This window comes from Siphateles boraxobius, unplaced genomic scaffold (assembly GCF_051911475.1).
Source record: "Siphateles boraxobius isolate OS27281-9 unplaced genomic scaffold, OSU_SipBor_1 25, whole genome shotgun sequence".
In the NCBI taxonomy this organism is placed as follows: Eukaryota; Metazoa; Chordata; class Actinopteri; order Cypriniformes; family Leuciscidae; genus Siphateles; species Siphateles boraxobius.
The window spans coordinates 4,136,208-4,162,573 of NW_027508866.1; the positions used below are offsets into that span (position 1 = coordinate 4,136,208).

The window sequence follows — 26,366 nt, forward strand, 5'->3', positions numbered from 1 at the left end:
ATGTTCTCTTTGTCAGATCACTGATACAAAGCAAGCCAGGTTTGAGGTTCCTCATGAGCATGTGCAAGCGTCTTCCATCCCTCCCACCGGACCCCTAAAATACAGACTGGAGCTGATCCAGAAGCCCTTTGAACTGAAAGTTTGGAGAACATCTCCTGAAAAACTCCTGTGAGTGGGGAGCTCTTCCTTTTCACACACAGATCATACACCATATTGCCAAAAGTATTGGGACACCCCTCCAAATCATTGAATTCAGGTGTTCCAATCACTTCCATGGCCACAGTTGTGTAAAATCAAGCACCTAGGCATGCAGACTGCTTCTACAAACATTTGTGAAAGAATTGGTTGCTCTCAGGAGAGAACTCAAGCGTGGTACCGTGATAGCTTGCCACCTGTGCAATAAGTCAATTCGTGAAATTTCCTCACTATTAAATATTCCACGGCCAACTGTTAGTTATAACAAAGCTGAAGCAATTGGTAACAACAGCAACAAAGTGGTAGGCCACGTAAAATCACAGAGCGGGGTCAGCGCATGCTGAGGCGCACAGTGTGCGGAAGTCACCAACTTTCTGCAGAGTCTATAGCTCCATACCTCTGAAACTTCGTGTGGCTTTCAGATTAGCTCAAGAACAGCGAGTTTAGTGTGGAGTAACTTGACTGGCCTGCACAGAGTCCTGACCTCAACCCGATAGAACAGCTTTGGGATGAATTAGAGCGGAGACTGGGAGACAGGACCTTCTCGTCCAACATCAGTGCCTGACCTCACAAATGCGCTTCTAGAAGAATGGTCAAAAATTCCCATAAACACACTCCTAAACCTTGTGGAAAGCCTTCCCAGAAGAGTTGAAGCTGTTATAGCTGCAAATGGTGGGCCAACTCCATATTAAACCCCACGGATAAGGAATGGGATGTCATTGAAGGTCATGTGCATGTAAAGGCAGACGTTCCCAAAACTTTTGGCAATATAGTGTATGTTGACTCTTTGTGAGTTTAGTGCATTGCAGCACAGAATAATTTTAGAGTGTTTCTTTGACTAAACGAGGGACAATCACAGCGCCAAAAAGACAAAAATTAGAGGCATGAATAGAATGAGGGAATCCGGCCTGAAGCAATGCAAATAAGATTTTTGTAAAGCAGTCAGTCTTCGTCTCGCTGTCTACATGATATTGATGGAAATTGCTTTTTTTCCTTGTGCCATTGTCTGCCGTCATGTGTGTTTTTGTGCACTGCTGAAAAATGACAGGCAGGTAAAGAGTAAGTCCTGATTCCTAGTTCTTACACATGTTCAAATCTAATTTGATCATTTTTAAGTCACAGTAACTATCAGGCCTGCTTCATGCATGTTGCATCTGTCACATAAGCAATGCGTATTCATTTCGGTGGCTTTTTTAAAGAGATATTAAAGAAAGCAGTGGACCGCTACTTATTGGAAGCTTTTGCATCATTTTGCATTGTAAGGGGAATACAGTCAAAGACCCAGAACCAGATATGAAGAATGAAGACCCGGAGTCAGAATTATAATAAATTAAAGAAAAGATTTACTGAAGATAGTTTGCAGTTTCATCAGCAGAAGTCAGCTTCAAGACTCACACAGCAGTTCATAGGCCGCCCCACTTACAGTTACAAAGATCACAGCAGTTATACCATTTCCAAGGTCTAAGCTACGTCCTTGCTACAGTTTGAATGATTCTCATTGGCTAAGAAATAGATAAACACAGCAATTTTCCACACATATACAGATAGACAGAAGCATATCTCCATGGATTATGCAGCTGACACTCGGACCCTGAAGTTAGGCACGTCATGACCTTCCAGGTCGCAGATTTGGGTTGCTGGGCGCCAGCATGTCCAGAACAACAACTCAGTCAATCTCCAATAATGTCAGTGGTTCCTTAACCTGTAACCAAAAAGACTAACACACACACCGACACAGCTTTTCCAAGGTTGGATTTGGCCAACTATAAACAGGAGAGTCCTCTCAAAACATCAAGATAATGCATTCTTTCTCTCAAGGATAGCTAAACTTTAGTCTAAATGGAAAATATAGGCTTTAACTGAGAAATGGTCTCTTAAACTATAGATCCCTATATGTTCTAACACGTTGAAGACCTTTCTCAAACACAAAACAAGTCCCTATTTTATTTCTGGAATCCGGGCTGAATAAGCAAGCACTGTTACTGCATTCAGATAGCAAATGCTGACATTAAATAATACATGAAAAGAACATTTCAGTAATCACACTGGTAACTTTTATAACAAAGTAAAATCTCCAGAGAAGTCATTCAACTCATTTGATATTTAGAAGTAAAAATATTGATTAATACCTTAATTATAATCAATCATTACATATACATTGAAGCAGCAGCGGATTCCAATCCACCCCCTTCAGCATCAATCTTTTTGCTAATGAAATGATTTTCAACCAACAAACTAGATTAAGCTAGAGGAACTTAATAAAATGTCATAACAGCATTAAATAAAAATGTTCTTGACAGGTTTCATGACATTCCCCCACAAACTGAACTGTGAGTAAACTTCCTCTCTCCAACACCTCTTCCTCTCTTGCTCGGTTAGGTTTGACACAACCATTGGGCCGCTGGTTTTTTCTGATCAGTATCTTCAGCTCTCGGCTAAACTCCCCTCTCACAATATCTATGGACTTGGAGAGCATGTCCATCAGACCTTCCGCCATGACACCAACTGGAGGACCTGGCCTATCTTCACAAGAGCTGCTTTTCCCAATGGCGTGAGTCATAACGTTTAGATCATTTGCACAAACATTTTACCTATTCCAAACCAGAATGACTTAGGGAAATGTCTCAGTGAAATACAAAGTTTTAGGTACGTTTTTGAAGAATATCCTGGCCACTCTGAATGACGGAGGATGTCAAGCTTCAAATAGGATACAAACACATCTTAAAGGAAGTTCATACAACTCATGCACTCATACAGTGCTGGTCAGAATTATTTGCCCCCTTTGTAAATATGATCAAAGATGGCTGTAAAAAAAATATTTCTGCATTGTTTATCCTTTTGATATTTTATATAAATTAAATGCACATACTTTTTATCCCTGTAAAAGCTCTTTTTGTTTGTTTCATCTGTCCATAGAACATTTGAAAAGTAACTGACACTACTGGAACGTCAAACGGGACGGGTTCTATGGACAGATGAAACAAAATAATCAGCTTTTTTGCCAGCAAACACTTAAGATGGGTTTGGTGCACACTGGGATAAAAAAGTACCCCATGTGTAAAATGAAATACTCTTCTGTATCTTTAATGCTGTGGGCCTAATTTTCTGCCAAAGGTCCTGGACATCTTGTTCAGATACATGGCATCATGGATTCGATCAAATACCAACAGATAAAAAAATCAAGCCTAACAGCCTGTGCTAGAAATCTTATGATGGGACAAACAAACATCAAAATCAAAACAAAAATGGGTCACTGAGCACAAAACAAAGCATCTGCAATGGCCATCCCAGTCCCTGACCTGAACCCTGTAGAAAATGAGTGGGCTGAACTGAAGAGAAGAAGTGCCAACATGGATCTGGGAATCTGAAGGATCTGGAGAGATTCACTCTAGTCAGGTGTCAAAAAATGGGGCAAATAATTGTTCCCAACGTGTTTTGGAGAAAAGCATTTATGTGATTAATGTGATTTTACCCCCACTTTTAATTATTTCACTGCAATGAAAGGTTAGATTTTTGCTATTTTTTTAAATATAATATCAAAAGGATTAACAATGCAGATTTATTTTTTTACAGCCATCTTTGATCATATTTAACAAGGGGGCAAATAATTCTGACCAGCACTGTATATATAAAAATAATAGTGTTCCAGAGAAGAGATTAGGACGAATGATGACAGAATTGTCATTTTTGTTGAACTTGTCTTTTAATTCTAACTAATCTTATTGGTTTAACCAAATGTAATCTGGTTGATTTTGTCATATTAACTAGATATGAATGAACAAATTAATTTAAAGATTTCACATGAGTAACATTTTCAGGTTACCTAATAAACACTTTTTACAGTGCAGTGTCTGTGCGGTTTCTTCTTGCGCAGGATTATCCTGCAATTTGTTTCTCAATATCATGAGACATAAATGTCCCAAACTGTCTAATTAACTGATTCAAAGTTTGAAATTTGCCATTACAAACTTCTATGTCTTCTCCAATCCCAGGGCCCAGACAACCTGTACGGCCACTACCCCTATTTCACATGTCTGGAAGATGCCAGTGGCCAATCCTTTGGTGTTTTTCTCATGAACAGCAATGCTATGGGTAAACAGACCCTCTCTTGAGTAGTTTTATTGTGTCATTTTTTTTTTTTTTTTTTTTTTTTGCATTGCTGGTCACAAACACAAGCTTTGCCGTTGACTAAATTCATAATCTTTAATAGCATGGTTTGTGTTGTCTGTGTGTAGCCCTTAGAATATAAAACGGGACCGATATCAGTGCACCCCCCTTTAAATTTCGAACTGGTAATGTTATTGTTAGTTACTTGTATTACTTTATTGCATTGTGTTCAATTGGGTGAGACTCGGAGTCGTCAGCAGGGGGCACCCGTGAGTTGCACAACGCATGGGTGGCTGACTAGCTAGCAGTGTAGAAGTAGTATCCAGCACGAGATGAAGCGCGAAAGTGCAGAGAAATGTGCTCCTTGCTTGAACAATGCTTTTTCTTGTGTTTTATGCAGGTAAGCTGACAATAACCTATATACTGGTAAATGCATAACAGTGTTGTGTTCGTATAGAGCCGTAGTTCGTGCCTGAGACGTTAAGAAAAGTGAAGTTTTGACCGTGATTAAGAGTGTCATGCGTGAAATGGCGGACGAGAGTGTTAACTACTCAACAGGAAAATTAGTTACTTTTAACGTGAGCAAAACGGAGGAATCAAAGCTTAAAAAGAGATATACTCGACATGTGAGTGCGGGACGAGACATAATTAACCGAATAAATGTGTACGGACGTTGATTAAGATGTGTGTAGTGACGAGTCTAGGCAGTTTGAGTTAACAAGGCACACGTGACTGTTGTTAGTCCTCGCATATACATGTTACCCTCGTTTAGCGTTGCTTTGTCAGCTATTATATGAAAAAAACTAAGTCAATACTGTTAAATAAGAACCCCAGTCAGGTTTAGAGGTAAAATAGTTTATTAATCATTTTGAGAGTTTATAGTGATAACACGGTAACTGTTAAACGGTTGAAACCTAGTTCATAATGTAGTCAGTTCATTATTAGCATATTTCATGGAAGAGTAAAAAAACGGATTAAAGACAAGTGAAAGTGATATGAAAGAGTATTAGAAATATATGTGCAGTTATCAATGCTAGAGTAATGTGAATATAGACTAAACTATTACTGATATCTGAATATCTATTCTAATTCCAAATGCTATTTACATGTTTGTTTATAGAGTTTGTGGTACTTTAATGATGTTATTTGTCAGACCTTTCCTTTTATGTCACCTGATAGCGGGCACAATACATGTTTAGATCTATGTTAATGTGTTTGTGTATAGAACATGTATTTCTTTAGAATTGAGTATTGTATAAAGAGTAATGTGTCTAGTGTGACATATCAGCCTAGACATCAGATATGTGATTGTTGAGGATAATTTGTGAAGGTATCACAGGATAAGAGTGTAGAAGTAGTATCCAGCACGAGATGAAGCGCGAAAGTGCAGAGAAATGTGCTCCTTGCTTGAACAATGCTTTTTCTTGTGTTTTATGCAGATAAATAAATGTGTTGCACCAGGAAGTGACATCGCCTCATTCCTAAAAGTGTAACATGTGCACACCATGTATAGTGCGTTGTGATGTGTTTGTATGTTTGAAATGGCTGCTTTTGTTAAAGGTTAGCAAATGAGAGCAGTTTAAGTTGTTTATGTCTGTCTGTTCTTGTCTGTGTGCAGAGGTGACTATCCAGCCGGCTCCGGCCGTAACCTACCGGACTATTGGAGGGGTTTTGGACTTCTACATCTTGCTTGGAGACACACCAGAGGCAGTGGTGGACGAGTTCACACAGGTGAGCATAAATCAAACACCTGTGACTCTTGTGGGTGAAATTGTAAAGACTTGGAAATGCTTTTTCATGTTAGACACACAGCATGGTGGACAGTACACATTCTAGGACATGTGTCAAGAACGAATAGGGTCATTTCCTGATCTTCCTGGTCATTTATCCGCTTTCCAATCGAATTAAAAGCAAAAAGCTCATATTTGAAACAAATATTTTTAACAAAATACTATAATTTATTGTACAAAAATACTTGATTCTTATTGGTCAGTCATAGTATTCATAGTATTTTTGTATATTGAATATAAATTGAATATATTTGTATAAAAATATTCTATTATAAATTATAAACATTTATTATGTTTATTTTCCGTTAAAATTACATCGAAAATCTGAAACGCTTTATTGTGATTCTGGTCATTTGTGGTCAAATGTTTTTGTGAAATAACCACTAAATGTTATCTTATTAATTTATTAATATTATACATTACAAGTTACAACTATTATGAATTAAAATAATATAAAATATTATAATTTATTACACAACTATAAGTCACTATTGTCCTGGTCAAAATATTTTTATTTCTTATAAAAATGTAAAATATCACATCAATATTTCATGTCCATTTCAGGGTTATTTTCATTAACTCAAACTTAAAACTAAAACCAGCTTCACTAAATTTCAGCTATAGTTGACAAGACATAATTTCTCTTTTTCTTTCTAGTATTAAAATAACTAAAACTAAAATTGAAATAAATATTTATAAAAACTATGTAGACATTAAACAAAACTACTAAAAATGACAAACCCACACAAGCAATTACTAAAACTTTAACTAAAATTAAAAAGAAAACTAAAACATGATAAAAAAAACTATTTCAAAATATTTATAAAAACTAAAATAATATATAATGACATTAAAATAGCACTGGTCCATTCATGTTTAAAAAATATATATATATATATATTGGCAAATAGCATTAATAAACAGTCAGACAGTCATTACTGCAAAATAGCCCCTGATCCGGATCACGCCATGAACTTCTTACCAAAATGTCATCAATGCCTGTCATCGTGACGAGAGTTGAAGTGAAAACCTATAGGCCCAGATGAAGCTTCCAGATGAGCCTGAGGAAGTCCTGTGATGTTCAGAGTCTCTAACGTTGCTTTATGTCTCTGCAGCTGATCGGCAGGCCTTTCATCCCTCCGTACTGGTCTCTGGGCTTCCAGCTCTCTCGCTGGGACTACGGCAGCCTGGACGAGGTCAAGAGAGTCGTGGAGAGAAATCGACAGGCCGGCCTTCCGTATGTGAGTGCCAGGAACAGAAGGAGGCTCCTAACAACCTAAAAATAACGCTTCCAAAAGCGGGTTTTCACAGCTATGCCATAAAAGAACCATTTCTGGTTCCCCAAAGAACCTTTCAGTAAATAGAACCATTAATGTCTTAATATAAAGAACATTTTAATTATCTAAAGAACCTTTTCCACTATAAAGAACCTTATGTGCGATGGAAAGATTCCTTGGATTCTTCACAGAACCATTGATGCCAAAGAACCTTTATGTAAAATCCATAATAATACGTTGAAGTGAAACAAGATATTCAGTGAGAGAAGGAAACTGTAGATTTTACAGAGACTCACCTCATTATTTTGTGTTCCAGGACGTCCAGTACACTGATATTGACTACATGGAGGACAAAAAGGTCTTCACCTATGATACAGTGAAATTTGCAGAGCTGCCTCAGTTTGCTGACTACATGCATGAGAAAGGGCAGAAATACATCATCATATTGGTGAGCCATTGATATTGTGCTTTAATTTATGCTAAGCTGCAGAGTTTTATAGGTTGGCACATTAGTTCTGGGTTTTGGACTGTAGTTTAGAGTCATACATTTCAACCCCTTGCTGAACTTGATGTTGTCCAGTTGAACACCTCAGAATATGTTCTTCTTGGTAGGATCCTGCCGTGTCCACCAGTCGAAGGATAAACGGAGCTTATGAAGCTCTTGACAGGGGTCATGCAGCTAAAGCTTGGGTCACTGAAGCAGACGGGGAAACACCTCTACTGGGAGAGGTACGGTCCTCCAAACACTCCTGTTTGGGTAATCGTTAGTAGGGTTTGGGACTGAAATTGGTTCTTCTTTATAAAAATATGTGAACTTGAATGATTTCCAAGATGTTTGGTTTTAGTAATTGTTGTTGGACATCTGCATTTTTACACTGATGTGGACAGATAACATACCATTGTATTTCGTTGTCCTCGCTGGTTGAAATACACAGTGTGAACAGGGTCTGATCTACTGTAGGAACAAATGACTAACTTATTTTTGGTGAATTGGTTAAAAAGGAGCATGTAAATCTCATTTTAAAATGTATTAAAATATAAAATGGTAAATTGTAGTAATATTTCACAATATTGCTGTTTTTACTATACAGTGGTGTGAAAAAGTGTTTGCCCCCTTCCTCATTTCCTGTTCCTTTGCATGTTTGTCACACTTAAGTGTTTCGGAACATCAAACCAATTTAAACAATAGTCAAGGACAACACAAGTAAACACAAAATGCAATTTGTAAATGAAGGTGTTTATTATTAAAGGTGAAAAAAAATCCAAACCATCATGGCCCTGTGTGAAAAAGTGATTGCCCCCTAAACCTAATAACTGGTTGGGCCACCCTTAGCAGCAACAACTGCAACCAAGCGTTTGCGATAACGTGCAATGAGGCTTTTACAGCGTCCTGGAGGAATTTTGGCCCACTCATCTTTGCAGAATTGTCCTAATTCAGTTACATTAGAGCAGAGGTCACTAATAGGCGGACCGCGGTCCGGATCCGGACCCAGCCGCCGTTCTGTCCGGACCCGGACCAATAACCCATACATTATTGAGAATTATTAACGTTTGACGGAGCGTTTCTATTTTAACCTGCGCAGCTTTTCTAGCATTTATGGTACTGGTTTAGCGCGGCCCAGGAAAGTCACAGACCAATAGCATGCGTAGTAAATCGTCATGTGATGCTACTCGAGTCAGCGCGCGCGAGACACACACACACACACACACACACACAGGGAGAGACGAGACGAAAGAGAGACGACGTTTCACATGGCGTGCTCTAAAAAAAGAAAAGTGGACAGCGAAAACAGAGCTTTCAATCAAGAATGGACAGATTCTTTCATGTTCATTCTTCCTACGGGCAGTTCAAAACCGGTATGTCTCATATGTTCAGAGACTGTCGCGATTATTAAGAGCGGCAATGTGAAGCGCCACTATGAGACAAAGCACAAATCGTTTGACCAAACATACCCACTTAAATCCGCACTGAGGGCACAGAAAATAAACGATCTAAAAGCCCAATATGATCGATCCAGCAGAATCCTAACACATTCATTCACTGCCCAACAACGTGCTAACGAATGTTCCCTTAAAGTTGCTTGGATTTTGGGCCAACATAAAAAAACATTTACTGATGCAGGGGTTGTCAAGGAGTGCATGAGTGCGGTAGCTGAAACCTTACTTGAGGGAAAACAAAAAGAAGACATGTGTGTAAAAATCAAGCAAATACCTATGTCAGCATCATCAGCCACAAAGAAAACAGAAATATTAACCCAGGATGTGCTAGCTCAGCTGGATGAACCAAAACAAGGCACCATGCATAGGCTTAGCTGTAGATGAGTCCACTGATGTGTCTGACAATGCTCAGCTGTTAGTTTTTGTAAGGTTCTTTAACAAGGACAAGGAAAAGTTCTGTGAAGACCTGTTAGGTGTCACACCCCTTCAGACCAGTACAAGAGGAGAGGACATCTACCTGGCCATAAAGGAGATGTTAATGAAGAGGGCAATAGAGCTGAAACAAGTGGTTTCAATAACCACAGATGGAGCCCCTGCCATGGTAGGGAGAGAGAGAGGAGCTGTGGCAAGAATGAAAGAGGACAATCCTCAACTCATCTCTTACCATTGCATAATTCATCAGTCAGTCCTGTGCTCCACCCTGTCAGACGAGTATGCTGAGGTGATGAACACAATGATGAGAATGATAAACTTTCTCAGAGCTTCCTCTTCCCATCAGCATCGCATGCTCAGGGAATTCCTCAGAGAAGTTGATGCAAATGCTGATGACCTTCTGCTACACAACTATGTAAGATGGCTCAGCAAAGGTAAGGTGTTGGAGCGCTTTTGGTCTATCCGAGGGGAAATCGCAGCTTTCTTGACACAGCTGAAGAGCCAGAAGGCAGAAACATTTTCTCTCTTTTTGGAGGATGACAAGAAGATGGATATTGTGGCTTTTTTGGTTGATATCACTTCACACTTGAATGAACTGAATTTAAAGCTACAGGGCAAGGACAATTCAGTTTGTGATCTGATGACAGCTGTCCGTTCCTTTCAGAGGAAACTTGCATTGTTTAGGGAAGACCTGCAGGGAGACTGTGCACACTTCCCAACTGTGAAGGAACAGGTTCAGGGTGAGAGAGAGGTGTCTTCTTTTGTTGACTTTGTTGACAAGCTGATTGTAAATTTCAGCAAGCGTTTTGACAGCTTCAGCTTTGGACAGCAGCTCACCCTGTTCATTCAGAACCCATTCCTCATCACAGATCTCAGGGGGTTCTCAAAGGAAGTCACACTGCTCTTCAAGTGGGCAAATGCTGGGCCTCTCCAGATGCAACTGGTCGATCTCCAAGCAGATGTGGCCTTGAAAGAGCATTTTGGAAAAACAGATCCTGCCACTTTCTGGCTTCAAATGGTCTCAGAGACCGCTTTCCCAGGTCTGAGGAAAGTAGCCTTGTACATCTTTACCATGTTTGGCTCCACATACAAATGTGAGGCAGCTTTCTCCACAATGAACATTATTAAAAGCAAATATAGATCCAGGCTCACCAACGAGCACCTACACATGTGTATGAGAATGGCCCTAACACCATTCCAGCCCAGATTTAAAATCCTGGCAGGACAAGCAAGGGCTCACTTTTCTCACTAAGCAAGAAAAGGTGGGGAAGTGGGATATAAAAGGGAAAGAAAGAGAAAAGGAGGTGTTAAAGCTGTTCAATTGTTAATATGTGTTGAGATTGTTTATTATAAAATGTTAAAATTAAGTTAAAATTAATTTAAACTTAAGATGTGAAAGGGAGTTAACTAAAAAGTAAAAGGGAAACTCAAGCTATACTTTTTATTTAATTTTTCTAAAATTAAGCACTTTATTTTGAGATGCACATTTTTCAAAAGCTCTCTGTTGTGTTTTATTTATTTATCATTTATTTTTAAATGCAGCCTTTATTTTATTTAAATTGATAATTTATTATTAGAGTACTTATTATTTATGATCCCTACAGTTAAATATATAAACTGACAATAAATATTGTTGAAATATTATTGAATTGGACTTTTATTTTATTTGACAGTCGTCTGTTGACTAGGCTACTTACATATTTTCATACAACTACTAGGCTGTGGCACTGAATGATAACGCTTAGTCATTAGATAACGTTAGTCATTGTGATGTTGCGGACCTTTGCTTGATGAAATTTTCTCTAACTGGACCTCTTAGAATTTTAATTGAATACCCCTGCATTAGAGGGTTTTCGAGCATGAACGGCCTTTTTAAGGTCATACCACAACATCTCAATAGGATTCAAGTCAGGACTTTGGCTAGGCCACTCCAAAGTCTTCATTTTGTTTTTCTTCAGCCATTCGGTGGTGGACTTGCTGGTGTGTTTATGATCATTGTCCTGCTGCAGAACCCAAGTTCGTTTCAGCTTGAGTACACGAACAGATGGTCGGACATTCTCCTTCAGGATTTCTTGGTAGACAGCAGAATTCATAGTTCCTTTTATCACGGCAAGTCTTCCAGGTCCTGAAGCAGCAAAACAGCCCCAGACCATCACACTACCACCACCATATTTTACTGTTGGTATAATGTTCTTTTTATGAAATGCAGTGTTCCTTCTACGCCAGATATGCTTGGACACACACCTTCCGAAGAGTTCCACTTTTGTCTCATCGGTCCACAGAATGTTGTCCCAAAAGTCTTGGGGATCATCAAGATGTGTTGTGGAGAAATTGAGACGAGCTTTGATGTTCTTTTTGCTCAGCAGTGGTTTTCTCCTTGGAACTCTGCCATGCAGGCCATTTTTGCCCAGTCTTTTCCTGATGGTGGAGGCATGAACGCAGACCTTAACTGAGGCAAGTGAGGCCTGCAGTTCTTTGGACGTTGTTGTGGGGTCTTTTGTGACTTCTTGGATGAGTCGTCGCTGCGCTCTTGGGGTAATTTTGGGCGGCCGGCCACTCCTGGGAAGGTTCACCACTGTTCCATGTCTTCGCCATTTGTGGATAATGGCTCTCACTGTGGTTCGCTGGATTCCCAAAGCTTTGGAAATGGCGTTATAACCCTTTCCAGACTGATAGATCTCAATTACTTTCTTTCTCAATTGTTCCTGAATTTCTTTGTGTCTCGGCATGATGTGTAGCTTTTAAGGATCTTCTGGTGGACCTTACTGTGTCAAGCAGCTCCTATTTAAGTGATGCCTTGATTGTGAACAGGTGTGGCAATAATCAGGCCTGAGTGTGGCTAGAGAAATTGAACTCAGGTGTGGACAACCACAGTTATAGTATGTTTTAACAAGGGGGGCAATCACTTTTTCACACAGGGCCATGATGGTTTGGATTTTTTTTTCACCTTTGATAATAAACACCTTCATTTACAAATTGCATTTTGTGTTTACTTGTGTTGTCCTTGACTATTGTTTAAATTGGTTTGATGTTCCGAAACACTTAAGTGTGACAAACATGCAAAGGAACAGGAAATGAGGAAGGGGGCAAACACTTTTTCACACCACTGTATTTCTCTCTCTCTCTCTCTCTCTCTCTCTCTCTCTCTCTCTCTCTCTCTCTCTCTCTCTCTCTCTCTCTCTCTCTCTCTCTCTCTCTCTCTCTCTCTCTCTCTCTCTCTCTCTCTCTCTCTCTCTCTCTCTCTCTCTCTCTCTCTCTCTCTCTCTCTCGAGGTGGAGGATTGGTGCTTCTTAAAAGAACTGAAAGAGTAGAATCATTAAATTAAAATAAAATCAGAGCCATAATCATCAGATCTTTTACAATTCCCATCCACATTTTTACCCATTAAGCATTATTAATTGTCCAATTCTATTTTGGGATTTAATTATATTGTTTTTACTAACTTAGTTTAGGAATTAGTCTTGTATAGTGTAAAACTATGTAAAAAAAAGAGAGAGGAGAAGGAGAATAATAATAATGAGGTAGAATAAGTTAAGAGACATGAAATAAGTGAATGATCTAATAAAGGACATCTGGAGTTGTCATTAATTTACCATCTGTAAACCTGAGTTTGATCAAATATCAATCACCCCTCAGAGCAATGAGGCACATAATACTTCAATAATCAATTAAAAAATATATCATGTGTGGCAGATGTGGATTGCTTTTTTATGGTTTTATTTTAGGCCAGTGTTTTCATTGATTTTGCATTATTAATATCACACCTTCATGCAGCTCTGAGCCATGTAATGCACAAGAGGGAATGGAAATGCAAAAATTACATAAAAAAAACATTTAGACAGGCTGTTTTTGCATTGCTATGTGTCTGTGACCGATTGTGATGCTAGCGAGCGAATCTCGTAAAACATGGCTCATTCATTCATTCATTCATTCATTCATTTGTTCATTCATTCGTTCGGACGAGAATTCACCCCCCCCTCCCCTCTCATGTCACAGGTCTGGCCGGGGGAAACTGTGTTTCCTGACTACACTAACCAGTCTTGCATTGATTGGTGGGTTGATGAAATTTTGCGCTTCCACAAAGAAGTCAAGCATGACGCTCTCTGGATTGTAAGTAACCGGCAGATATCCTTACCTGTCACCAGATATTGAACCTGATCATTTTACAACCTGGTGGAAAGGTCATATACAAGTCACTGCATCAATATGTATTAATCATGATATTCAAACACAGCAAAGCTCAATAAACATCTCATCTAGAGTACAATATAAACCACAAAAGCTTTAAAGTCAACACAAAATCATAATTGACCGTACTTACAGTAGTAATTCATCAAACTCCGGTTCAAGTAAATTCACATTAATTTGTATAGCGCTTTCGCAGTACATATTTCAAAGCAGCTTTACAGAAAATGCATGTTTCAAAAATTGCAATCAAGAAGCTAGTGGCGACTGTGTTGAAGAAATGCATTTTACACCATCCAATCAATTCCCGATTGATAAAATCAAGTTCTGCCCGACAATTTGTCTCACTGAATATTCTGATTCAGAAATGAAAGTAAAATGGTTACGAATGCCATTTCATGTTGACTTTAAAGCCTCCCTACACTGTAAAAAAGAGAAGTTGAGCTGACTTAAAAAAATTAGGCAACCTATCACACTAAACGTTTTAAGTTAAATCATTGAATTCACTCCAATTACAGTCAACTTAAATACTTTTGTTCATCTGAGTAACGTAGTCTTCTGAACTTAAAAATGATTGTCAAGGCAATCAAAGAATGTTTAGTATTTAGCCATGCAAGCAGCTACAATTGTTCATCTCCATGTTTGATTTTCAAAGATAACTTCACGACATGAACATTGTTTGCTTCTTAAAACTAGTGTTTTGCTTTAATTTTGAGACAATCAGCTGCCTGAATTAGCGAGCGCTGAACTTATTGCTGTTTTTTCTAAGGACATGAATGAGGTGGCCAGTTTCGTAAAGGGAAGCATCAAAGGCTGCGCTGATAACAAACTCAACTATCCTCCATTCACTCCACGTGAGTCTGAAATGCATCTACAGCTAGATTTCACATCAGCATCTCCTCACTATCTGTAAACACTCATCCTCTTGATTTCCATACGACTCTAAAGGTATTCTTGATAACCTGATGTTCAGTAAGACCTTATGTATGGATGCTAAACACAACTGGGGGAACCACTATGATGTCCACAGTCTCTATGGCTACTCTATGGTCCTGGCTACTGAGAAGTAAGTGATGGTTTTTCCACACTCTCTATGCAAATAATCTCTGTTATGATTGACTGATGCTGCGTTCCAGTCTTGTCAGAATGATTAATATGGATTAACATCACAACAATGTTATATTTACTAGTAGTGAATAGTCATATATTAATGTGATCATGGTTGTGACATCATAACCATGATGATTTCTGAATTATGTTTATGAATAATTTCATAAATGGTCTGGGTGGTTGTAGGTTAATATTGTCAGTCTTAGTGTACAGTATATCTACATAGTATATTCAGTTTTTTATTTCTCTGCTGCACAATGTTGCACAATGTTGTATCTGGATAAACTCATTTTACTTCACTTTGCAAGCACCTGATTTTTAAGTTGGAAATAAAATGGTCGTCGTGTCTTTCCAATACCCTCCTTGATGTGGTGCCAGCGCTCCCTATACCTCTAGTGAGTGTCTGTCCTCCCTATACACAAAGTACACAAGTTGCATGGGGTCCCCGAAGCACCCCTTGCTCTCAAAGATGATTTAATGACTAGGGCTGAACGAGTAATATAATTTGTTTAGTTTTTGATTTTGGCTTCCAATGACTGTCTCCCTTCCTATGTAACATCCAAATCAGTACAATCATGTAATGCGACTGTCGTAATATACAGTCTCCTGATGGACGTGTTCGATACTTTAAAAAGTTGAAAGCGTATTGACCTGCGAAAGAAACGCTGTTACCACGATCCGAAATGGAGCAAAACACTGACAAGTATAGGTTATTTTGGGCTTTGGGTGTCCACTTAAACGAACTAATACACACAAAAATATGTGTATTTGTCAAAATGTCTGTCTCGGCAAGTTTCACTTAAACGCAGTTGGTTATGTCTTAAAGGTGCTGTATGTAAGTTTTTGACTGTACTAAAGCATAAAAATACCATAATATGTTTGGAGATATTTAGGAAACATTCTGAGTTCACATACTCGTTTCTCTGAAAAACGCTTCTACAGCCAGTTATTTTACTTTGAAATGTGCGTTCCGTGTCGTAAAGTCTGTTTTTGTTTTGGTCTGTGTGATCTCGCTCACTGCCAATTTATCCTATAGTCTTTCGCCACCAGAGGTTGCCAGTTGGCGGAAAACACAGTGTATTGCCGCCATGGAAGCCAGCGAACGAATTGGGTCAGAGATCGCAGATTCTACTTGACCTAAAAAGCCTTGGCATTTGTCTAAAAATTTCTATGAATGGGAGATATTAACTCATCATAAATCAACTCATCAATTTACAGTGTGTAAATCTCCTTGCATTCCATTGTCAATTGCGCTCGTTCCTGTTGCGTGTCTCAATCTGGCAACCCGTGTGAGCGTCCAGTCTGAGGAGCAGGAGGTGCGGGAAACGTCTACGGTTACGTATGTAACCCTCGTTCCCTGAGTAGGGAACGGAGACGTTACGTCGGATGACGACGAATGGGGTTTCGCTTAGAAAGCCTATCAACTTCGAGTATTACAAAACGAGCCAATGGCAAAGAAATGCCATGGGTCTGCGGAATTTGCATGGCGTAACTCCGCCCCACCTCGTGGGTATAAAAGGAGGAAGCCGGCAGCAAGCAGATATGTTTCTTCGCTGAGGAGCCAAGACTGAGCTCAGGCGATCCCCGCGGTACAGCGGAAAGTGGCAGGCAGACGTAACGTCTCCGTTCCCTACTCAGGGAACGAGGGTTACATACGTAACCGTAGACGTTCCCTTTCGTTGTCACTCCGAGTTACGTCGGATGACGACGAATGGGGTTACCAGTCTAATCACGCCACCTTCTCAGCTGTCTTCCAGTGCCCTGCGTAAATCGAGATCCCTGTCAGCCTGGACAAGGACTCCATATAACACAGGAATACCAAGGTACACTGGAAAGCATATCCCAAGCTAGGGGAAGTATGCAATTAATGCCAGCCCGGAGGGGGGGGACTTAGAGAATACACATATGACCCGAAGGAAGCATATGGGAAACACTGGGGTGTCCAGCCGCAGGTGGAATATTTCAACCCCAGGGGTGGCAAGGTGGCTTGCCAAGGGAAAGACACACGCTCAGAGAGGCTTACAGTGGAAATACACATGTGGGGGTCGCTCAGAGGAGGGACCATGCACACGGGAGGCACCTAGCCGACGCACAGGCAATAGACACTGGCGCCGACGTCAGGAGTGCTGGAGGAGCTCAGGGCTTTCGGAGAAGCTCACCTGAGAAAAATATCGCACGTATCCAATCCATGGAGTGGAATGGCGAGCAAGCGAAGACACCTGAGCGGGTCCGGTACTAGCTGGTTGAAGCGAGTACACGAGAGGACACAGGCTCCACTCGGAGATTATAGAATCTGGCGAATGTGTTAGGTGTCGCCCAGCCTGCAGCTCTGCAGATGTCTGTTAGCGAGGCGCCATGCGCTAGAGCCCAAGAGGACGCCACACTCCGGGTGGAGTGGGCAGTCACACCAAGGGGGCACGGTCGACCTTGCTGCTGGTAAGCCAAAGCAATGGTGTCCACTATCCAGTGAGACAACCTTTGCTTGGAGAGAGCCTTTCCCTTCAGCTTCCCACCATAACAGACAAAGAGCTGGTCTGAGGTCCTGAAACACTGCGTTCTGTCTACATAGGCGCGGAGAGCGCGTACTGGACAGAGCAGTGCCAAGGCTGGGTCTGCCTCCTCCGAGGGCAGCGCTTGCAGGTTCACCACCTGGTCCCGAAAGGGAGTGGTAGGAACCTTGGGCACATATCCAGGCCGGGGTCTCAGGATCACGTGAGAGGAAGCCGGCCCAAATTCCAGGCACGCTTCGTCAACGGAGAATGCGTGCAGGTCCCCAACCCTCTTGATGGAGGCCAGTGCAACCAGGAGCGCTGTCTTCATAGACAGGAACTTAAGCTCGACTGATTGCAGGGGCTCAAAGGGAGCACTCTTCAGGGCAGTTAGAACCACTGAGAGGTCCCAAGAGGGAACGAGAGGAGGACGAGGAGGATTTAGTCTCCTCGCTCCTCTCAGGAACCTGATGATCAGGTCGTGCTTCCCTACCGACTTACCTTCGATGAGGTCATGATGTGCGGCAATGGCGGCAACATAGACCTTCAGGGTGGAGGGAGACAGCCTTCGCTCCAGCCCCTGTTGAAGGAAGGAAAGCAAAACACTGATCGAGCATCTCCGGGGGTCTTCTCAGTGAGAAGAGCACCAGTTGACGAAGAGGTTCCACTTCAACGCATAGACGTGTCTCGTGGACGACGCTCTAGCGGAAGTGATGGTAGCCACCACCGCTGGTGGTAGGGTACTCAAACCTGCCTCGTCCCATCCAGGAGCCACACGTGGAGGTTCCAAAGATCGGGACGAGGGTGCCATAGGGTGCCCCGTCCCTGAGAAAGAAGGTTCTTCCTCAGAGGGATCGGCCAGGGAGGTGCTGTCGCGAGGAGTACTAGTTCGGGGAACCAGGTCCGGTTGGGCCAGTAAGGGGCAACCAGAATGACCTGCTCCTCGTCCTCCCTGACCTTGCGCAAAGTGTGCGCAAGAAGGCTCACTGGGGGAAACGCATACTTGCGGCCCTGCGGCCAGCTGTGCGCCAGAGCATCCGTGCCGAGCGTGCCCTCGGTCAGGGAATAGAACTGGGCGCAATGGGTCGAGTCGTGAGAGGCAAACAGATCTATCTGCGCGTCCCCGAACTGGTCCCAAATCAGCTGAACCGACTGGGGATGGAGTCGCCATTCTCCAGGGAGGGGCTGAAGCCGTGAGAGCTCGTCGGCTGCACAGTTCAGCGCTCCGGGAATGAAGATGGCTCGAAGCGACCTCAGATGCTTCTGACTCCATAGGAGGAGGTGGCGAGCGAGTTGTGACATACGGCGGGAGCGTAGACCACCTTGATGGTTGATGTACGCTACAGTGGCGGTATTGTCTGAGCGGACTAGTACGTGTTGACCCCTGAGCAACGCCCGGAAGCGGTGCAGGGCAAGGCGTACTGCCAACAACTCGAGGCAATTGACATGCCACAGCCGCTGGGGTCCTGTCCAGGAGCCCGCAGCAGCATGTCCATTGCACATGGTGCCCCAGCCCGTGGTGGAGGCATCTGTTGAGACAACAACATGCCGGGAAGCTCGTGCCAGGGGGACACCGGCCCTGAGAAAATCGAGGTTCGACCACGGGGTGAAGAACTGACGGCAGGTCGGAGTAACTGGTACTCGGAATGTGCCGTGTTGCCATGCCCACCTCGGGACTCGGTCGCGAAGCCAAGCTGAAGCGGTCTCATATGAAGCAATCCGAGCGGCGTGACCGCGGCTGCAGATGCCATATGCCCCAGGAGCCTCTGAAAAAGTTTCAGTGGAACCGCACTCTTGCCCTCGAATTGTCTTAGGCAAGTCAGCAGTGACTGCGCGCGCTCGCTCGTAAGCTGCGCGGACATGGCGACCGAGTCGATGTCCATACCGAGAAAAGAGATCCTCTGCACGGGGCAAAGTTTGCTCTTCTCCCAGTTGACCCGAAGGCCCAGACGGGCTAAGTGCCGGAGCACTAGGTCCCTGTGTTCGCAAACCTGATCTCGAGAGTGAGCTAGGATCAGCCAGTCGTCGATATAACTCAGGATGCGAACCCCTTGCTCTCGAAGGGGAACAAGGGCCGCCTCGACGACCTTCGTGAAGATGCGAGGAGACAGGGCTAGCCCGAAAGGGAGAACCGCGTACTGGTATGCCTGCCCCTCGAAAGCAACCCGGAGGAACGGTCTGTGTCGAGGAAGAATGGAGACATGAAAGTAGGCGTCCTTCAGGTCGATCGCTGCAAACCAATCCTGGGGCCGTATGCATTCGAAAACGCGTTTGGCGGTGAGCATCTTGAACGGCATCCGGTGAAGGGAGCGGTACAGCACGCGCAAGTCCAGGATTGGCCGTAACCCACCGGTCTTCTTGGGGACAATGAAGTAGGGGCTGTAGAAGCCGGACCTCATCTCGGCTGGAGGGACAGTCTCGATTGCACCCTTCGCCAGCAGGGTGGCAATCTCTGCTCTCATGATAGGGGCATTGCCACCAACCAAAGTGGAGCGGACTCCCCTGAAGCGGGGAGGAGACCGTGCGAACTGAATCGCATAGCCGAGCCTGACGGTACGCACGATCCAGTGGGACAGACGGGGAAGCTCTAGCCAGGCTCCCAGGAACTGAACCAACGGGATCATGCGAGCCACAGGCGTCCCCCCGGAGGGGCAGCGAAGCGGAGTAACTGGCCCAGATGTGGACGGCATAGCGGCCCGGAGAGGGGGCACAGTTAGCAACCGCGCCCTGGCAGAGGGGGCCAGGGGAGGACCAGGCTGGTCGTCCCGCGGGGGCCTGCTCTGCCAGGGGTCTGGCGACAGAGGGGGACAGCGGCGAAGCGGTCCGTGGACGGCACGCCATGTCAACCACCTCTGGGACAGAGGGGGACGAGGAGAGCACGGCTTGTGGGCGGCGCTCTGTGACGTCCGAGAACTCTGTGCTCAGAGACGGGAGAATCAGCTCTTTGGAGAATAAGGATTCTTCCCCGGCCCTCCCCGGGGAAAGGAGCGGTCCTGCTACCAACTCCTGGAAAGAACTGAGTCCGGTCTCTGAGGAGCCCAACTCAAGAGCGCCGCTTAACCCGGCGTGTAGCGGGGTGCGGGGCTGGAGAGGACTGTGGCGTCCGACCGCGGCCTCCAGAGCCGACCCGGGTGAACGGGCGGGGTGGGAGCCGCGGGGGGGCGCCCTCGGCAGTGGGCAGACGGAGGGATCTGAGCGGACGGCGGGGCCGTCGGGACAGAATCAACCTCAGTCTGCTCCATCGCCGAGGTGCCCGTCTCACGAGCGCCGCTTAACCCGGCGTGTAGCGGGGGGCGGGGCTGGAGAGGGCTGTGGCGTCCGCCCGCGGCCCCCAGAGCCGGCCCGTGAACGGGCGGGGTGGGAGCCGCGGGAGGGCGCCTTCGGCGGTGGGCAGACGAGGGATCTGAGCGGACGGCGGGGCCGTCGGGACAGAATCAACCTCACTCTGCTCATGGGCGGCTGAGAGCTGTTGGGCAAGCCCTCAACCGCACCGCCGAAGAGTCCGACCTGGGATATGGGAATGTCGGACAGACGGGTCCGCGCGACATCCAGCACATCAGACAGGTTCAGCCACAGACTGGTGAGCATCACCTGACCCAGGGAGCGTACGGCCACTTTCGTCGCTCAGAGAGCAAGGTCAGTGGCGGCGCGCAGCTCAGTGAAGAGCCCTGGGTCAGTCCCGCCCTCGTGCAGGTCCATGAGCATCTGGGTCAGGTGGACCAGCAGAATGACCATGGCATGCAGTGAGGCGGCTGCCAGTCCCGTGGTGCTATAGGATCTCGCCACAAGCGTAGACGAAAAACTACAGGCCACGGGCGGGTGCTTAGGATTGCGCCGAGAAGAAGCACTCTGAGGACACATAGCATCGCAACAGAGCGTTCAGCCGGGGGAACCCCAGTGTACCCATGGGCAGCGGCCCCATCGAGGGGAGGAAAGGCGGATGAGATCAGCGAGCGGTCCCGAGAAGACAAGGGGGTCTTCTTGGACTTCGAGATCTCATCATGCACGTCCGGGAAGAGAGGTATTGGGGTTTGCCGTGGACGAGGGTCGGCGGCCTTACCCAAAACCCATCGTCCCAGGAAAGCATGGTCGTCATCTCCGGATCAGACTCAGGCACAGCCGTATGCACACCGGAAGGTGGCAGCTGTGACGAGCCCTCACTTCCAGAAGACTCAAACCCACCTAGTGATGCTGCAACAGACATGGCATCTTCCTCTGTAGCTTCAACTGAAACACGCGGGCCACCAGAGGGTAGACTCGCGGGAATCAGCAGTTCACTAGCGGGCACCGTCATTGAGGAGGGGGGCTGGGGACACGGACACATAGTCGGCGCCTAGATCCAGACCGTAACCCTCAGGTCACCCTGGCCACCAGCCGAAGATCGGGGGGTGGATGAGGGGACTCTCACTCTTGCGAGTTCACCGAGTCTCGACCTATATATGACGCGATGATCACGTTCCCAGCGAGAACATGAGTCACCCACGAGCGGTGTTCAAGCATGATCAAAGCCCAAACACACTAGACAGCGCTCGTGCCCATCAGAGTCCGATACCAGTCCGCTGCAACCAGAAATGCACGGGCGAGCCGTCTTTAAAAAGACGTGCCACGTGTAAGCTCTTTTAGTGAGAGAAAACTCAAGTGTTGAAGCACCCGGGGAGAAACGCACCGACTGGCAGACCACTGCAACAGATCAGCAGGAAGCACGCTCTCGCCGTAGATCGCCGTCACACCAACACTCGAGGTACTCGTTTGTAAAGCTGACAATTCAGAGATGGCTTGTGGAGAGAAGAATACACTTGGCTCCGAAGCGAAAACATATCTGCTTGCTGCCGGCTTCCTCCTTTTATACCCACGAGGTGGGGCGGAGTTACGCCATGCAAATTCCGCAGACCCATGGCATTTCTTTGCCATTGGCTCGTTTTGTAATACTCGAAGTTGATAGGCTTTCTAAGCGAAACCCCATTCGTCGTCATCCGACGTAACTCGGAGTGACAACGAAAGGGAACAACTCTCTCAAATAATTTAAATTTGAACTGCAGTGCCCATTTCAACCACTAGCTGTCAATCTCACATACTGTAACTTTAAGTGAACATGGGAAAGGAATGCTTGTCAATGTATTAGATCTGTGGATTTGGTCTTAAAGTGACAGCAACCCACTGCTCTCTCTGTCATTTAATGTTAATCAAACAAAATAAAATGAGAGAATCATTCACTTCTCTTCACTGAATAACTTAAGTAACTTTAATAAGAATTAAATCAACGTAGGCCTATATTTAATTCATACGGTGAAAATGATGCAGCGTTTTATTTTTTACATTTGATTGCTTTATTCAATTTCTGTATAGTATTCTATTATTATAGGCTAAATTCTTTATTTCATTTTTGTCTTTTTTTCTATTGTATTTCTCCTTTTGTTTGTAAATGTTATTCTTTTTATTGTATATTTCAGCTCACTGTTGTTGTTTGACAGTGAAATTGCTCTGAAAGAACAGATTATGGGGTTGGGGTTCACTTTGGGGTTTTTATGAACGCACTGACAGCGGCAGTCTTACAAAGTCTAGGACCGGCACTGCTTCTAATATTGTGTTTCTACTTCCAGGGCATCGAGAGCAGTGTTTGGGACGAACCGTTCAATGGTTTTCACTCGCTCCTCCTTCCCTGGGGTGGGCAAGTACGCTGGGCACTGGTTGGGTGACAACGCCGCCACCTGGAATGACATCAAGTGGGCGATAACCGGCATGCTGGAGTTTAACCTCTTTGGAATCCCTTACGTAAGTGGTTTGACTCCAAATGAAACGTCTTTTCCAACATGGGTAATTGATGGTAGACACCAGTCTTTCTTCATGACACAAAAGCCCCACTGAGAGACATGGAAAGAGTTCTGAGAACATTTTTGTATTGATCGAGAAATTGAATGGGAATGCATTTGGACTCGGTGTTCAGGTTGAATGTAGAGTGATTGTTCCCTCCTCTGGAGAGTCTGAACTGAATCTAATGACGTTATTCTGCAGGTCGGTGCAGACATCTGTGGGTTCTTCTTCAACTCGTCGGAGGAGCTTTGCAGACGTTGGATGCAAGTCGGCGCATTTTACCCCTTCAGCCGTAACCACAACGCACAAGGTTTCAAAGTATGTGCTGCTCTTTAAACACCCATTCAATCTTGAAGTGTCTTGACCCTCGCGGGTCAAAATGACCTGAAAAGCCCTAAAATTATACTTAATATTATTTTGTCCAGAAAGCTTATTTTAATTCATTTTGATAATCTTTTTTCTCCTTTTTAATGCATTTTTTTGGATATTTTTGATTATTTTTTATTTTATTTACCTTTAAATTACTAGATTTGATTAATAAATAATAAATAAATAGTAATTAAAGCACATTCCTCACATTCTTTCAACTCACAATTTCATCCATAACCCTTTTAATTCAGCTCAAAATATCTTTCATTGGGTGTCTTTGCGGACCTCTTGTGGAAAAAACTAATAATATAACCTGATATTTCATGACTCTTGCCACTAGATGGCCTTATAGCTCTATCTGGAGCAAATGAGCTGTTCCTCTGGGTCCTAAAGTCAGGTTCTCTTCAGTATGCACTCAGATACACATGTAGACATTATAAAATAACCTTTTGGTAAAGTTTGAGCATTATTAGGTTTTTCTATGTGTACTGAAGCATTCCTCACGTTCCATTCATTCATATGGGGGTAAAATTAACCCTCGAGGGAAGGATTTACTTTTTTTAAATTTCAACCACAAAACTCCTCGAATACATTAAAACGTTTTTTTTTTTGTGTATTCGTGGTTCAAGTGCGACAAAAGTCTTAGGGTATTGGACCCCTCTGATGAACACTCAATTTAAATTTTTTTGGGTCAAAATGACCCGAGGGAAGGATGAGGATTTAAACATCTGTGTTTCTGGCCCGACAGCAGAGCACTGAATTACAAACGTGTCCCGTCTCTTTAAATGCAATTATTTCCCTAATCATTATTGTGAGATTGGCGTGAGAGTAGCAGTGATGAATATATTATCAGGATCCACGTGTCCATTTCTGTCTTTCTAACAGGACCAGGACCCTGCATCATACGGCGCTGACTCTCTCCTGGTGAACAGCTCCAGACATTACCTGGAGATCCGCTACAGCCTCCTGCCGTACCTCTACACGCTGTTCTACAAGGCCCACGTCAGCGGAGAGACTGTAGTGCGGCCCATGATGCATGAGTGAGTTCGTAAGCATGTGCAAACAGCAGTGGGACAGTTCCAGTGTTGCTTTTGTGTGTATGAACTTCATGTATTTCTATATGAGATCTCTCATGTAAAAATATACAAGAAATAAGATGTGTTTAGAACTTAAAAAAATAATTTCTCGAATTAAATTCAAAACCAATTTTTTCTAAGTAATACAATACCGTTCAAAGTTAAGGTAAGACATTTAAAAAAATTTTTTTTTTTAAATCAGAAAAGATGCATTACATTTATCAAAAGTGACAGTAAATACATTTACATAGCAACAAAAGATTTCTATTTCAAATTTTAACTTTATATTCATCTAAGAATCCTTAAAAATGTATCACGGTTTCCACCTAACTGTGAAGCAGCACAACTGTTTTCAACACTGATAATAATGATAGTAATGATGCTGAAAATTCAGCTTTGATCACAGGAATAAATTACAATATATTCACAAACCAGTTATATATATATATTTTTAAAATTTTCACTTTAACTTGTTTTTCCCCTAAATAGTTTAATAATCAAATCTTTTTTTATAGTGCGCAGTGTATATGTGTGTGTATATATATATATACACACACATCAGCATCCTGAAACGTCAATATCTGCTTTATAAGAATTGTTTCCCGCTCTGCAGGTTTTATTCTGACAGTGAAACCTGGGCAGTGCACAAACAGTTCATGTGGGGAGCACATCTTCTCATCACACCTGTGCTGGATCCTGTGAGTGAACACACACACACACACACACACACACACACATGCTCACACGCACACACACACACACACACACACACACACACACACACACACACACACACACACACACACACGCACGCACGTACACACACACACATGCTCACACACACACACACACACACACGCACGCACACACACACACATGCTCACGCACACACACACACATGCTCACACACACACACACACACACACACACACACACACACACACACACACACACACACACACACATGCTCACACACACACACACACACACACACACACACACACACACACACACACGCACGCACGCACGTACACACACACACATGCTCACACACACACACACACACACACGCACGCACACACACACACATGCTCACGCACACACACACACATGCTCACACACACACACACACACACACACACACACACACACACACACACACACAGAGAGAGAGAGAGAGAGAGAGAGAGAGAGAGAGAGGCGGACAAAGAGGTGCATTGTTGTATGTAATGCTTACAGTACATTATACCTCTGAATCTGTGCCTGCTTACCCTCATTTCAACATCAAATTTATTTCTAGAACACAGTTCCAGTAGTGGGATTGAATGTGAGATTGAATAAGTGCACTCAATAACGTCCACAATGGTTTCGGACACCAAAATGGCTGTTCCCTCAAATAGTGCCCTATTTAAAGTTTTTTGGCTTTTAGTATGAATATGCCTTACTGTTATCTTTAAGCTAGTGTGCTTCAAAACAATGACAAAATTCGCATTTAGAAGACCAACCCCAACGATGAAAATGAAAATCGGGTTGATGTCAGAAACCATCATCAGTCGGGTTCTGCGTCACTTCGTCGTTTCATTTCCA

The 26,366-nt window shown here is 43.6% G+C and overlaps 1 protein-coding gene and 1 long non-coding RNA gene across 2 annotated transcripts in view; one reads left to right on the forward strand and one right to left on the reverse strand.

The window, feature by feature from the left end:
- Window positions 1–26,366, forward strand: part of LOC143749660 (sucrase-isomaltase, intestinal-like) — an 84,534-nt gene that overhangs the window by 15,300 nt on the left and 42,868 nt on the right. The window contains exons 6-19 of the mRNA XM_077242083.1: window positions 17–168; window positions 2,575–2,746; window positions 4,188–4,287; window positions 5,921–6,033; window positions 7,208–7,333; window positions 7,686–7,817; window positions 7,982–8,098; window positions 13,736–13,849; window positions 14,694–14,778; window positions 14,873–14,990; window positions 23,124–23,295; window positions 23,536–23,652; window positions 24,589–24,743; window positions 25,393–25,477. Coding sequence (XP_077098198.1) covers window positions 17–168; window positions 2,575–2,746; window positions 4,188–4,287; window positions 5,921–6,033; window positions 7,208–7,333; window positions 7,686–7,817; window positions 7,982–8,098; window positions 13,736–13,849; window positions 14,694–14,778; window positions 14,873–14,990; window positions 23,124–23,295; window positions 23,536–23,652; window positions 24,589–24,743; window positions 25,393–25,477 — 1,758 coding nt within the window. The remainder of the gene's footprint in view (window positions 1–16; window positions 169–2,574; window positions 2,747–4,187; window positions 4,288–5,920; window positions 6,034–7,207; window positions 7,334–7,685; window positions 7,818–7,981; window positions 8,099–13,735; window positions 13,850–14,693; window positions 14,779–14,872; window positions 14,991–23,123; window positions 23,296–23,535; window positions 23,653–24,588; window positions 24,744–25,392; window positions 25,478–26,366) is intronic.
- LOC143749661 (uncharacterized) lies at window positions 4,356–5,833 on the reverse strand. The gene is made up of 2 exons (XR_013207066.1): window positions 5,797–5,833; window positions 4,356–4,420 (listed from the first exon to the last, which is right to left on the reverse strand). It is a non-coding gene; the product is annotated as an uncharacterized LOC143749661 (long non-coding RNA).